General features: G+C 46.7%; 1 protein-coding gene across 2 annotated transcripts; it reads right to left on the bottom strand.

The window, feature by feature from the left end:
* Positions 1-3633: 3633 nt before the first annotated feature.
* Positions 3634-12705, bottom strand: LOC118080970 (uncharacterized). Of its 2 annotated transcripts, XM_035107044.3 has the most exons (6): positions 12482-12616; positions 12136-12285; positions 9737-9850; positions 9503-9622; positions 8141-8242; positions 3634-6196 (listed from the first exon to the last, which is right to left on the bottom strand). In XM_035107044.3, the coding sequence occupies exons 3-6, from the start codon at positions 9825-9827 to the stop codon at positions 3888-3890; spliced, it is 2622 nt and encodes an 873-aa protein (XP_034962935.3). In that variant the 5' UTR covers positions 9828-9850; positions 12136-12285; positions 12482-12616; the 3' UTR covers positions 3634-3887. The 2 variants fall into 2 exon arrangements, with proteins under 2 accessions (XP_034962935.3, XP_034962934.3); XM_035107043.3 differs by lacking the exon at positions 12136-12285 and having other exon boundaries at positions 12482-12705.
* Between the last annotated feature and the right edge of the window lie 287 nt (positions 12706-12992).

The following is a 12992-nucleotide window of genomic DNA, read 5'->3' as shown; positions in this document are numbered from 1 at the left end:
GCTAAATAAACTGCTGTGTCTCATTTCAGCACCTACTGAAGCCCTCTTCATTTCAATGGGTCCACTCAAACTGGGAGTGAATTGACTACAACCTCGGATATTCACAGTCTTAGCCGGACGCTCAAACCACGACACCAGAGTCCATTGTGCTGTGTCTCATTTCAGCACCTACTGAAGCCCTCTTTCAACAAGCATTTAAAGCTAAGATCTTTTCCCAAGCTGCACCTGTATTGCAAGGTGCTTTTATTGTTTCATTACTCGTTCATTACCTGGGCTCCCTTGTGAGGAGAGGTGGGATATAAAGCTAATTAATAAATAAGCTTTCTAAAACATGGCGGGGAAAACAACTCACTGCATGCTTGTGAATTTCTTTTTCCAGGAAAGAGGAAGTATAATGTCCAAGATAACTTTCACCTCACTTGAGAGGTGACAAGCAGGCTCTGCAACTAAATGTTGCAGCGTATACTGCTTTCTGCTGCTTTTTTTTGCAATCAACAGCCATTTTCTCCTTTATGAGGATATGCTCTTAACACTCCACATTCTGGGACCAGATAAACAACTGCATAACTTTCTGAAGACATCTGAAGGCAACCCAGTATCAGGAAGTTTTTAATGTCTGCTGTTTTAATGTGTTTTAATATGTAATGTTGGAAACCACTCAGACTGGCTGGGGCAACCCAGTTGGATAGGCAGGATAATAATTAATAAAAGGACTCCTATCGGTTGGAGCAGTATGTAGTTGTATACCCCTTCATAGGGTCCACCCTTCTAAATAAAGCAGTTTAAAAAGGCACCAGGCTGGTGTTTCCGTCCAGACCAATATGAACGCTGCTCAGGTGGAAAGACAAGATGTGGGAGACCATCACCACATTTTCATGCGCGGCATCCCCTTGATGCTGGGCTACTGAGCCCATGTGCGATGGTGGAGCACAGGTTTTGCTTGCTTTTAGATCCCAATTTCAACCCCAGGCTTGTCTGGCTCAGAAGCTATTGAGTAACTTGCACGAGGAAGACTCCCTGACTTTGAGATCTTCCAGGTAATGAGCTGATAAACCGTATACAGTAAACCACTTGCTCACCTGCATCAAAGCTTTCCTCCGGATTTGTCCTCTCGGATGGCACAATCAAAAACATTTTTTAAAGGCAGAGGGGCGTGGGTGGCGCTGTGGTCTAAACCACAGAGCCTAGGGCTTGCAAATCAGGAGGTTGGCGGTTCGAATCCCTGCGACGGGGTGAGCTCCTGTTGCTCGGTCCGAGCTCCTGCCCACCTAGCAGTTCAAAAGGAAGTGCAAGTAGATAAATAGGTACCGCTCCAGCGGGAAGGTAAACAGCGTTTCCGTGCATTGCTCTGGTTCGCCAGAAAGCGGCTTAGTCATGCTGGCCACATGACTGCATGCTGGTTCCCTTGGCCAATAAAGCGAGATGAGCGCCGCAACCCCAGAGTCATCCGCGACTGGACCTAACAGTCAGGGGTCCCTTTACCTTTACCTTTACAGTGAAGGGACTCTTGTCAGAGCTGAGCAATTTGGTTCCCAGAAATCCTTCCAGCCTTCACTGCCAATACCACTGTACTGAAGGAGCGTCTCCACCCCCATCTTTCTGCCCGGACACTGAGGTCCAGTGCCGAAGGCCTTCTGGCAGTTCTCTCACTGCGAGAAGCCAAGTTACAGCGAACCAGGCAGAGGGCCTTCTCAGTAGTGGCACCCACCCTGTGGAACGCCCTCCCACCAGATGTCAAAGAGAAAAACAACTACCAGACTTTTAGAAGACATCTGAAGGCAGCCCTGTTTAGGGAAGCTTTTAATGTTTAATATACTATTGTATTTTAATATTCTGTTGGAAGCCGCCCAGAGTGGCTGGGGAAACCCAGCCAGATCAGCGGAGTAATAATAATAATAATAATAATAATAATAATAATAATAATTAATAATATTACAATTATCCCCTATTATGCTCTACTACTGAGCTACATTCCACTACCATGGCACACGGAGGTACCATTTAGTCATCGTCTTGCCAAAACAGCTGCGCCCTTCACCCAACAGCTTTCTGTCGACAGATAGTATAATCCCTTTTGGGTGGTGAAACCTGCAACAATGATTTTAGCTGTAAGGGATCTTGAGGGCCATGGATTCAAAATTTTAATTCAAAATTAAAAGTTCACTCCTATAATTCTATGTAGAAGTAAGTCCCACTGATTTCAATTGGATTTACTCCTAGGTTAAGCATGCATAGGATTGCAACCTGAGGAGGCATTGACATTAAAAAATAGTTGTCAACGCACTCCAGATCTACATTTATACAATTTATACAATGCATAATTCCTTTTAAAAATCAGCAATTTGCGTCATTCTTGTTTTGCTAGTCATGGGGTCTTTGAGACCCTGTAGTCTTGTCCCCAACAAAAGGAAATAGATCTGGCTCCTGAAATTTCAGCAAGTATTTTCCAAGAGTTGCTCAAAGCCATAAGGACTAGTAACTTGCACTTATTTTTTTTTCTATTTTACAAAAAATGTTTATTTGAGCAATAATATTCATAGGCTGCCCACTAACAAAGTTGTCCGGGCAGCTTCCAGTAACAATAAAACAATCAATTATAGAACAGAGAATAATACCAGCTTAAAAACAACAAAAAATAAACCTCAGCAACACCCAAAATGTGAAATCTTGATGCCTCCAGAGACTGGTGGCTTTTTTTTCTGTCCTTCCCAGGAATTGTGGCATACACACAACCCCTGAATGTTAAACTAAATTTAAATCCAGGTATGAAGAATAGCTTCTGTTCTATATCCATGGATAGCAAAAGAAAACTCCAAATTACCCATATTATCTATCAGCCCCACCCTCATCCACCTCCCACCCCCAAATGGATCTACTTTAGCAGAGAAGATTCTGAAAGTGGATCTGTTCCAGAGCAGATCTGTGGGATTCCACACCAACACATCAATGACACATTAAGTAGGGGACTACCGCAACTGCCCACCGCTTCCTCGCAGGCAGGATCTGACCATGGCGACTGGCCACCTCAACCACATCTGGAAGTGGTCCTTTGATGAAACCCTCTTATGACTTGAATGGCTTCCCTCTCTCAATGCCTTTGCTTTCAGACGGTGGCACAGACTTTGTGCCACTGGCCTGGGAGACCCAGACTGCGCATGCACCTTCCGGGTGGCAAAAGACCGGCAATTGCAAAAGAGGATTACCAGAGCAGGGTTCGCCCGGAAAAAGATCTAATTTCAGATCTGCAAGAACGGACTGTTGTAATAGTTTTCCATGCTGTTTGATGTGGCCAGCCAAACCAAGCGTTCTCCGCGAACTTTCTCTTTTGCCCCTACAATTAATTCCCCCGTGGGAACATTGCAAGCGTTAAAAAGTTTTTGTTCTGAAGTGCGGTACTGCAATGAAGTTAAACGGGAAAGGTGAAAGGTAACAGGACGAAGGTATTAAGAACGCAGAGCTCAAGGATAAGGTCTGTGGGGTAAGGAACTGAAGATCACATTAACTAGCCACCAGGAAGTTGGTGTTCCCCCCCCCCCAGACTGGACTGCTAGAGGCTTGGTGTGTGTGTGTGTGTGTGTGTGTGTGTGTGCTGTTCCTCCATATGCAAAATTCCCCATAGATAGAAACATAGCATGCCCAAGTTCCTTTTATTGATGTGCTAATTCTCTGTGTGCAGGAAGATCCTGCCCCTGCCCCCAAATTAGGGAACATTCAACTGTGTGAACACCCCACAGCACTGTAAAATTGTACAGCCCAGAAAAAGCTCTATCACGTGACCCAAAGTGAAGATAAAGCCTGTTGTGGTATATCCTGCGTGTTTCCCATGACGCCTAGCAGGAAATATCCGCTGTGAGGTTTCTTCCTACGCTACCAAAGCACGAGTCTTTCTAGAGTTGCTCTCCGGTGTGACTTTTCTGGTGCCTGATCAAATTCGACCGGTCGCCGAAACTTTTCCCGCAGTCCGAGCATTTGAACGGCTTCTCTCCTGTGTGGGTCCTCTCGTGCGCCAGCAAGTTGGCGCTCTGGTTGAACCCTTTCCCGCAGCTGGAGCACTTGTAGGGCTTCTCTCCCGTGTGGGTCCTCTCATGTTTGATCAGGCTCGACTTGTAAGGGAAGCTTTTCCCACAGCTGGGGCATCTGTACGGCTTCTCCCTCGTGTGAGTTCTCTTGTGGACGGCGAGAGTAGTTTTGTTGGTGAAGGTTTTCCCACAGTGAGTGCACTTATATGGCCTCTCCCCCGTGTGCGTCCTCTCGTGCACGACGAGGTTCCGTCTCTCGTGGAAGCTTTTCCCACACTCGGAGCATTTGTAGGGTTTCTCTTCCGCCTGGGCCCCTACGTATCTAGTCAGGGCTGAGTCACCACCAGAACTTTCCCCTCCGTCTGAGGACGGATTCGTTTTCTCCCCTTTGTGCGTCCTCTCGTGCCTGAGGAGGTTCGACCTCTGAACAAAGCTTTTCCCACAATCTGGGCAGGCGTGCGGCTTCTCCCCTGTGTGAGTTCTCTCGTGCTTAATCAGGCTCGATTTGCTGGTGAAGCCTTTCCCGCAACCTGAGCATCCGTACGGTTTTTCTCCGGTGTGAGTCCTCTCGTGCACAACGAGGCTTGACTTGTTCGTGAAGCTTTTTCCGCAGACGCGGCACCGGTAAGGTTTCTCTCCCGTGTGGGTCTTCTTGTGCTTCACGAGGTTGAGCCCGTCGTTTAAGCACCTCCCGCAATCAGAGCACTTGTGGGGCTTTTCCCCCGTGTGGGTCCTCTGGTGCACAATGAAGTTGGATCTCTGGCCGAAGCTCTTCCTGCACTCCAAACACTGGTAAGGTTTCTTCCTGGTGTGGGCTCTCTCGTGGATGAGGAGCTTGTACTTCAAGTTGTAGGTCCGGCCACAGTAAGCGCACTTGTACAGGCTCTCTCCGTTGTGAGTTCTCTCGTGTGCAAGGCGCTTCAATTTCTGAATGACGCTTTTCCCACAGGCCGAAAACCAATATGGCTTCCCTCCCGCTTGGGTTTTCCTGTGCCTGAGGAGGGCCGACCTATAGCCGAATCTTTTCCCGCAGCTGAAGCACGTGTATGGCTTCTCTACTCGATGGGCCCTCTCGTGCCTGACCAGGCTCGATTTGTCAACAAAGCTTTTCCCACAGGCAGAGCATGGGTACGGTTTCTCTCCAGTGTGGCTTCTTTCATGGATGACGAGGCTCAAGCTGTGGTTGAACCTCTTCCCGCACTTTGAGCACTGGAAGGCCTCCTCTTCCTTGTGCATTATCTCATGGGCGTGAAGGTGCGACCTCTGAACAAAGCCTTTCCCGCACTCGGCGCATTTGTACGGCTTCTCGCCCGTGTGAGTTCTCTCATGGATGAGAAAGTTGGACCTCTGAATGAAGCCCTTTCCACAGTGAGAGCACTTGTACGGCCTCTCCCCGGCCTCCATCTTCTCGTGCCTGAGAAGCGCTGACTTGTGGCGGAAATTCTTCCCGCACTCTGAGCACTGGTACGGCTTCTCTCCCGTGTGGGTCCTCTCGTGCCTGGTCAGGATCGACCTCTGGCTGAAGCTCCTCCCGCACTCGGCACACCTGTGCGGCTTCTCCCCGGTGTGCGTCTTCTTGTGCCGTACGAGGCTCGACCTCTGCGTGAAGCTCTTCTCGCAGTCTGGGCACGGGTACACTTTCTCGCCCACGTGGCTCCTTTCGTGGACGACAAGGTTGAGGCTGTGCTTGAATCTCTTCCCACACTTTGTGCACTGATAGGGCTCCTCGGGCTTATGCGTCATCTCGTGGACGAGCAGGTGCCACCTCTGGACGAAGCTTTTCCCGCAGTCCGAGCACAGGTACGGTTTCTCACCGGTGTGGATTCTCTCGTGGATGAGGAAGTTGGACCTCTGAATGAAGCCCTTTCCGCAGTGAGAGCATTCGTATGGCCTCTCCCCAGCCTCCATCTTCTCGTGCCTGAGAAGGGCCGACTTGTGGCGGAAATTCTTCCCGCACTCTGAGCATTTGTACGGCTTCTCTCCCGTGTGGGTCCTCTCGTGCCTGGTCAGGATCGACCTCTGGCTGAAGCTCCTCCCGCACTCTGCACATTCGTAGGGCTTCTCCCCTGTGTGCGTCTTCTCGTGTCGGATGAGGCTCGACCTCTGCGTGAAGCTTTTCCCGCAGTCTGAGCATTTATTCTCTTTCTCCTCCGTGCACCTTTTCCCATGGCCCTCTTCTGTCAGGATAAAGGGAAAGCAAACGAGTTAACAAGCAAGTTTGACTGGGAAGGGGAACTGTACAATGTGTTATCTTAACAATGGGTATGAATCTACTTATGTTGTCACCCAAGTGGAACGCCTACCTGCTCGACAAATAGATAGCTCAGTCGGCAGAGCATAAAACCCTTCATCTCAGGGTGGTGGATTCGAGTGCAAAATATTCCTGCATTTTGGGCCATTTGTCAAATTTTTAGAGACAGCTATATGTACTTGGGCCCTGGATTCTTACTATAGCCTGGATAGCTCAGCTGGTTAGAGTGTGATGCGGATAACGCCAAGGTTGCAGGTTTGATTCCTGTAAGGGGCAGCTACATATTCCTGCATTGCAGGGGGTTGGACTAGATCAGCGTTTCTCAACCGCTGTTCCGCGGCACACTAGTGTGCCGCGAGACGCTGGCTTGTGTGCCGCGACGTGCGGCGACGAGAAGGGCGATTTGCATTGTCACGTGCCTGGCGGCCGCCAATATACAACGCTGACCCGCCGGAAAGGAAGCCGGCCAGGTCACGACGCGGGGCGAGCACAGCTCTCAACAGCCACCACCACGGGAGGGTGGTTTTAGACAAACTTAAAGAAGCTGGCTGGATGAGCTCAACCTGAAACTTGCTGAGCAAAGGATTGTGCTGGCAGAGAAATCAGTGGCTTGTGAAGCCTTATTACAGGAGATTGCAACCAACACAGCAATTGGCAAGTGTTTCTTACAGTCATAATTATATAGTCCATATAGGGCGGCACAGAGTTAATTTTTTTAACTTTTTTAATGGTGGTGTGCCTCGTGATTTTTTTCATGGAACAAGTGTGCCTTGGCCCAAAAAAGGTTGAGAAACACTGGACTAGATGATCCTCAAAGTCCCTTCCAACGCTATTATTATTATTATTATTATTATTATTATTATTATTATTATTATGCTACAGTGGAAGTCGAATGGAATCTGTTCCAGAAGTCCATTCAACTTCCAAATCATTTGGAAACCAAGGTGCAGCTTCCGATTGGCTGCAGGAAACTCCTGCAGCCAATCGGAAGCTGTGGAAGTCACATTGGACATTCAGGTTCCTAAGAACGTTCGCAAACCGGAACACTCACTTCCGGGTTTGCGGAGTTCGGGAGCCAAAATGTTTGACTCGCAAGGCGTTTGGGATCCAAGGTACGACGGTATTATTATTATTATCCCTTTCCACAGATGGGTCTCAAGGCAACGTACAATACAAACAACTTTTAAAAGTTAAAAGCAACACCCACAGAAACAGATATATTTATCCAAAACAAAGCAGGCATCCAAGGCAGGGGCCCATTAATTCAACTGGGAAAACCCATTGGAACAGAAATGTCTTCAATTGTTTCCAGAAAGTGCAGATAGTGGCCACTTGTCATTATCTCGACAAGGAAGCTATTCCACAGAGCCTGGAGGAGGATCACACTTTTTCTTCACTGCTGTTGTTTTTGGACATACATGTTCATAACTCCACACAAATACACTCCCTTCCAGTCGATGGCGCAAGCACAGAAGTTGTCCCTGAGAGCAAAGTGTAAATCAAGAGTCTAGCTTCACTTTGAGTATGAGGTGAGCATTATGAGAAAAGAGTAGAAATTTGTGAGTATCTATGGGACAGTTAATGTGCTGCTTATTATTATGAAGCCTCCCTGTGCCTGTAGTAGTCGTTGGTTCCAACAGCCACTACAGGCAGCTGTCGCCGGAGATTATCCTTCCAGTTCAAAGCTTGCCCTGCATGTTGGGCAGAGAGAGAGCTGCTGCTGAAAATCAAAGCACAAATGCGGTTTCGATTCTGCAAAAGCAGAATATCAGTAGGTATTGTTGACCTGTCTCTCTGACAGTTATTTTAATAGGATCTTGGAAGACTGCTTTTATTTAGGGATCCAAACTTAGCTAAATAAACCTCTCACCTGAGTGGGCAGGTGGGGATGTTTTGTTTTCCTCAGAGCCCTGGTGATACACTACCCAAAGCCCATCATCTTCTTCCTTCTTGATTATCACAGCAGAAAACCCTGGTTGGTGGGGAAGACACTTGTTAGTATGTTAATGTCAGTACAGTACGGGACTTTCGATTTTCAAAGCACTTCCCCTGCATCATCTAGTTGCAATCTTTACAAACAGCCCAACAAGGCAAGCGAGCATTATTACCCCCCACCCATTTAACAGATGGGAAGACTGAGGCTGGGATACAAGTGGCTTGCCTAAGGGCAGCTACTAAGTTGATGGCAGAGGTAAGATTTAAATCAGGATTTCCCCTAACAGCCACTACGCTGTGCAAGTTGTCCTAAGTGCAGAATGATATCCTGACCTCCAACAAAGGTGAAGGGAAGACCCCTTCACCTCTCCCACAAATCCCAGGGCATCTCATGAGTCAGATTACCCCATCCCTCACTCAAGATGAGGCAGAACATTATGAAAATATTAACCATTGGGAAACCAAAGAACCACAGAATCAGGGCAGCCATCCAAGGGCCTGAGAACCATCTTTGGTGGGGGGGGGAGCGTTGACCTTTGGGGAGGGTGGGGCCTGAAAGTGGTGGGTGGGGCCAAAGGCAAATGGGGATGGAGCAACACTCTTACCTTTCTGTTTTAGGCTACATTCCGGCCAAACAATACAGGTGAAACTCAGAAAATTAGAATATTGTCAAAAAGTGCATTTATTTCAGTAATGCAACTTAAAAGGTGAAACCAATATATGAGATAGACGCATGACATGCAAAGCAAGATATGTCAACCCTTTATTTGTTCTAATTGTAATTATTTGTCGTTAGGCGGGTCAATTATAAATGGAATGTAATTAATAAAACATAATAGCAATGTTTATTTTTGTATTATTGTAACTATTTGTTTTTATTACTGTGGAACTTCCAAAAGAAAGCATTTGTAAAAATTTAAAGAAAAATAAAAAAGAATAAGTTGCATTAGTGAAATAAATGCACTTTTCGGCGATATTCTAATTTCCCAAGTTTCACCTGTATTCCAAGGTCTCCACAGCTACCCACACACATCTCTCCATCCAGACTAACAAGAAGCATTATCCCCCACATTCCAGCCTGGCAAACGCACTGGAAGATAGACTTATGCGTGGCCGGAACGTGGCCTACTATACAACGATAACAGTCGCATCCACAGATCCGCCCACTTTCCCCTTTGTCCCTGCCCATCGCTGGCAGGTGGCCCTCGATGGCTTTCAATGAGGCAATGTGGCCCTCGGAGGTGGGGAAAGTTCCCTGCCCCTGAATTATGAAGGTAGGTTTAAGACTGCTCCTCACCCGAGGATACCGTTTCTCTATCCTGGAGAGGGGAATTCAGAGGTTTCGCTCCTTGTTCCAATTTCTCCGGAAGCCACAGCTCCTCTTCCTGTTCCACCTTTATGATCACATCAGGAAACTCTGAAAAAGAAATATTAAAAGGGAATGAGGCCGAGAAGGGGGAGGGAGCCGATCTTGGGGTTTCGCTCCAGGACAAATGGTTTCTTTTCAATTAGCTTTTTAAAGCTCTCTCACCCTCTCCACCGTCCAACGGGATCTCCCTTTCCTTTTTGGCAGGAAGATCCGGCACCCATGGGTCTTCTCTGGGGTCAAGCCGAGACAGCATGTCAGGTTCAGGAAGAGAAAAGGCTGAGGGGAAAGGAAAGAGGCAGAAGCAACATTTTTGTGTGTTTATAGCCATGTTAGCTCATATTCAGACTGTTGGTATTTGGAGAGGCACCACATACCCAGAATTCTGCTTTTGCACATTTTTAGCGGGTTTAAGGGTTCTGTCATCCTAGTGCAACAAATGCACTTTTAAAAAAAACAACAGACTTTTTGCAGGTTAAATAATAATAATTTATTACTTATACCCCGCCCATCTGACTGGGTTTCCCCAGCCACTCTGGGCGGCTTCCAACAGGAGAATAAAATAATCGATTAAAGATTAAAAGCCTCCCTAAACAGGGCTGCCTTCAGATGTCTTCTAAAAATCTGGTAGCTGTTTTTCTCTTTGACATCTGATGGGAGGGCGTTCCACAGGGTGGGCGCCACCTCCGAGAAGGCCCTCTGCCTGGTTCCCTGTAACTTGGCTTCTCGCAACGAGGGAACCACCAGAAGACCCTCGGAGCTGGATCTCAGTCTCAGAAAGTAGATGGGGGGAAAGCATTAATAATTAGCAGTGGTGAACAAACAATCAACAGGAAGATGTGCAAACGCTCCCCAAGCAAATCAGGATAAGTGCAGGGCAAATGCTCATTGTCATATCCTCCCTTTAAAAAAATAACAACTCAATAATGACCAGGCATAGTCTAACCTCCGTGTTACGTTTTGGGCAAGCAAATCAAGATGGAATTTCAGTTGTGGAGGGGGAAGGGGGGTTACTGGTTTGTTTTGTTCTTGTTTTTATTATGTATTTTGTGTTTTTTTTATCTTGTCTTTTTATGTTCTTGAAGCTACCAACATGAGTCTGACCAAACTGTGGGAGGCAGTGGAAGTCAGGAGTGCCTGGCATGCTCTGGTCCATGGGATCACAATGAGTCGGGCACAACTAAACGACAAAACAACAACATTTTTATGTTGTGAACTTCATCTATGGATGAAGGGCAGTATATATATATATATATATATATATATATATATATATATAATAGGAAGTTGGTCCCTTCCAGATGTTCTTGAACTTCCATACTTCAATAACAGCCTTGCTAGAACAGATCAACAGTCCTCACAGATGCCAAACGATGCCTCTTCTGATCATTGCACCTTTATTATTTCGTGCCACTGTTTATTTTCAACAAGAAGATAAGGAGAGCCTCCTGTCACCGTGTCCAACCAGATGCCTCGGGGATGGACGGACTGAAAAACAGTCCTTTCCTCCACCATCCTTGCGGTTTCCAGCAACTGATATTCCTCCTGGCTACCCCTGGAATGTAGGATGTTGAAGTGACCATACACTGAAGTTATCCCCCCCCCCAATAATTTCTTTAAACTTTATGTACTTGTTTTGGTTTCAGACTCCCGCCCAGATCAGTATATTATTAATATTTCCACCTCACCCTTCCTCCCCAAAGGAGGCAATCTTTCCCTTGCCCCACGCCTTTCACTTCACTATAACTGCCCCACAGTTTTACAAAAGCTCATACCTATGATAAACTTACGTGGTCTCTAAGGTGCTACTGGAAGGTATTTTTTTATTTTGTTTTGACCACAGTTTTAAGTCTTTCTCAGTCTTCTTGGCAACAGTTGCCCCGGGCTCTGCATGCTTTTCTTGACCCTCTTTCTACCTGGTCCAGGTACACCTGCCACATAGCTACAGAGAAGCCCAGGCTTAAATCTGACACACCCCAGGGCTCACTTCATGCACATTCATTCTATTATTATTATTATTATTATTATTAGCAACAACCCTGTAAGGTAGGCTGGTATTGTTTTCATCGTATGACTCGTTTACCCAATTTACATCCTGCTCAAAACAAGAGCAGCCAAGGCGGCTTTCTGAAAGCTAAAAAAGTAATAGGAATATGAATTAAAACCGGAAGCCACGTTTAAAGAGGACTGGAAAAAGTTTATTGAATATATGGTAAATAATTGTGTACAGCTGAAAACGCTGGCAGCATTAAGGATAAATTTAACAGTGTAAAAAAGTTTTGATGGATGTAATAATGGAATACAGAATGGTTTAGTTCATGTAAAACATGCAAGGGTTTATATTATGCAAAATGAACCATGGAAAGAGAAGGAGGGAAGTCATTGACCCTGAGACCCCCAGGTATAGGGTGGTATAATAATAATAAAAACAACAGAGACTAAAGCTGTCAGGCAGAAAGGAAGTCGTTTTCCCGAAAGCAGGGTTAGGGGCAAGCAGTATATGCAAAAACTGACAAAATGATGAACAAATAAACAAGCAAACAAGTAAATAAATAAATAAATACCGGTATTTATTTGGGGACTGTGATTTTTGGAGCACTACCATACTTCTGATGTTCTCGGTGCAAATATACACACCGCTTTTGTTTCCAGTTTCACCGCATTTAGACGCGAGGCACTATCCTCCCGCTGCTCCTGCATCCCGATTTCTTTGTCTAAACGTAATAGGGTTGGTGGTGAAGGAGTGCGGGGCTCAGGGGCCTTTGCGCGGATGCGCTGCAAAAGGAAGATCCTCTGATTTGGGGGAGAGGTTTGCTTTCCGCCGCCCCCCAACTCCTCTCTCCTGCCTCTTCTTCTCTCCCCCTCCTTTCCCCTTAAAACGCAGGTTCCCCCCTCTTCGCTTTCACTCACCCGCTCCTCCTTGCAGCCTTTGCATTGCAGCCTCTGCAAATCTTGCAAACCCCCAAATTTCTGCAAGACGGTGTTAAATCCCCCAAAATCCAGAAAGGGGCGGGGGAGGGGGGAACACACAGGAAGGAGGTTCGCTTTTTTTTTTTTTGCACTTCCCCATCTCTCATATCTTAATCTGATCCTCTCTAGGAATAGGCGCTCTCTCCGCTTAACCCCTTGAGTCTATGAGGAGGGAACGGAGAGCAGCTGTCCGCAGAAACGCCGCGTCCAAGCAAGTCCAGCCGATTGCATCTCCGCCGAGCGCTGGGTTCGAATCCCGAGCGCCGCAAACACTCTTGCGGTTGCGTAATCATGCGAAGAAGAAAGGAAAGGGGCGGGGAAAACCTGTGCATAATTTAAAATTCAAAGCAACTTTCTTCACAGATACGAAACGCCAACCACGAAGGGACTCGAACTCTCAATGCAGGGTTTTTTCAACTATCTGAGCTACCTCCAGATATATTTTTTACTT

This window comes from Zootoca vivipara, chromosome 2, assembly GCF_965207765.1.
Source record: "Zootoca vivipara chromosome 2, rZooViv2.hap1.1, whole genome shotgun sequence".
Taxonomy (NCBI): domain Eukaryota; kingdom Metazoa; phylum Chordata; class Lepidosauria; order Squamata; family Lacertidae; genus Zootoca; species Zootoca vivipara.
Note: the sequence above shows the minus strand (reverse complement) of the source record. Positions and strands in the feature narration are given on the sequence as shown.

What these genes read in the sequence shown, in the direction of transcription:
- LOC118080970 (XM_035107043.3), bottom strand. Translation starts at nt 12,506, where the DNA reads ATGCAAAGGCTGCAAGGAGGAGCGG. An exon ending in AAGGCTGCAAGGAGGAGCGG is followed by an intron (nt 9,851 to 12,481) that starts GTGAGTGAAAGC and finishes CTTTCCCCTCAG; the next exon opens with CCTTTTCTCTTCCTGAACCT. An exon ending in CCCGTTGGACGGTGGAGAGG is followed by an intron (nt 9,623 to 9,736) that starts GTGAGAGAGCTT and finishes TTTCTTTTTCAG; the next exon opens with AGTTTCCTGATGTGATCATA.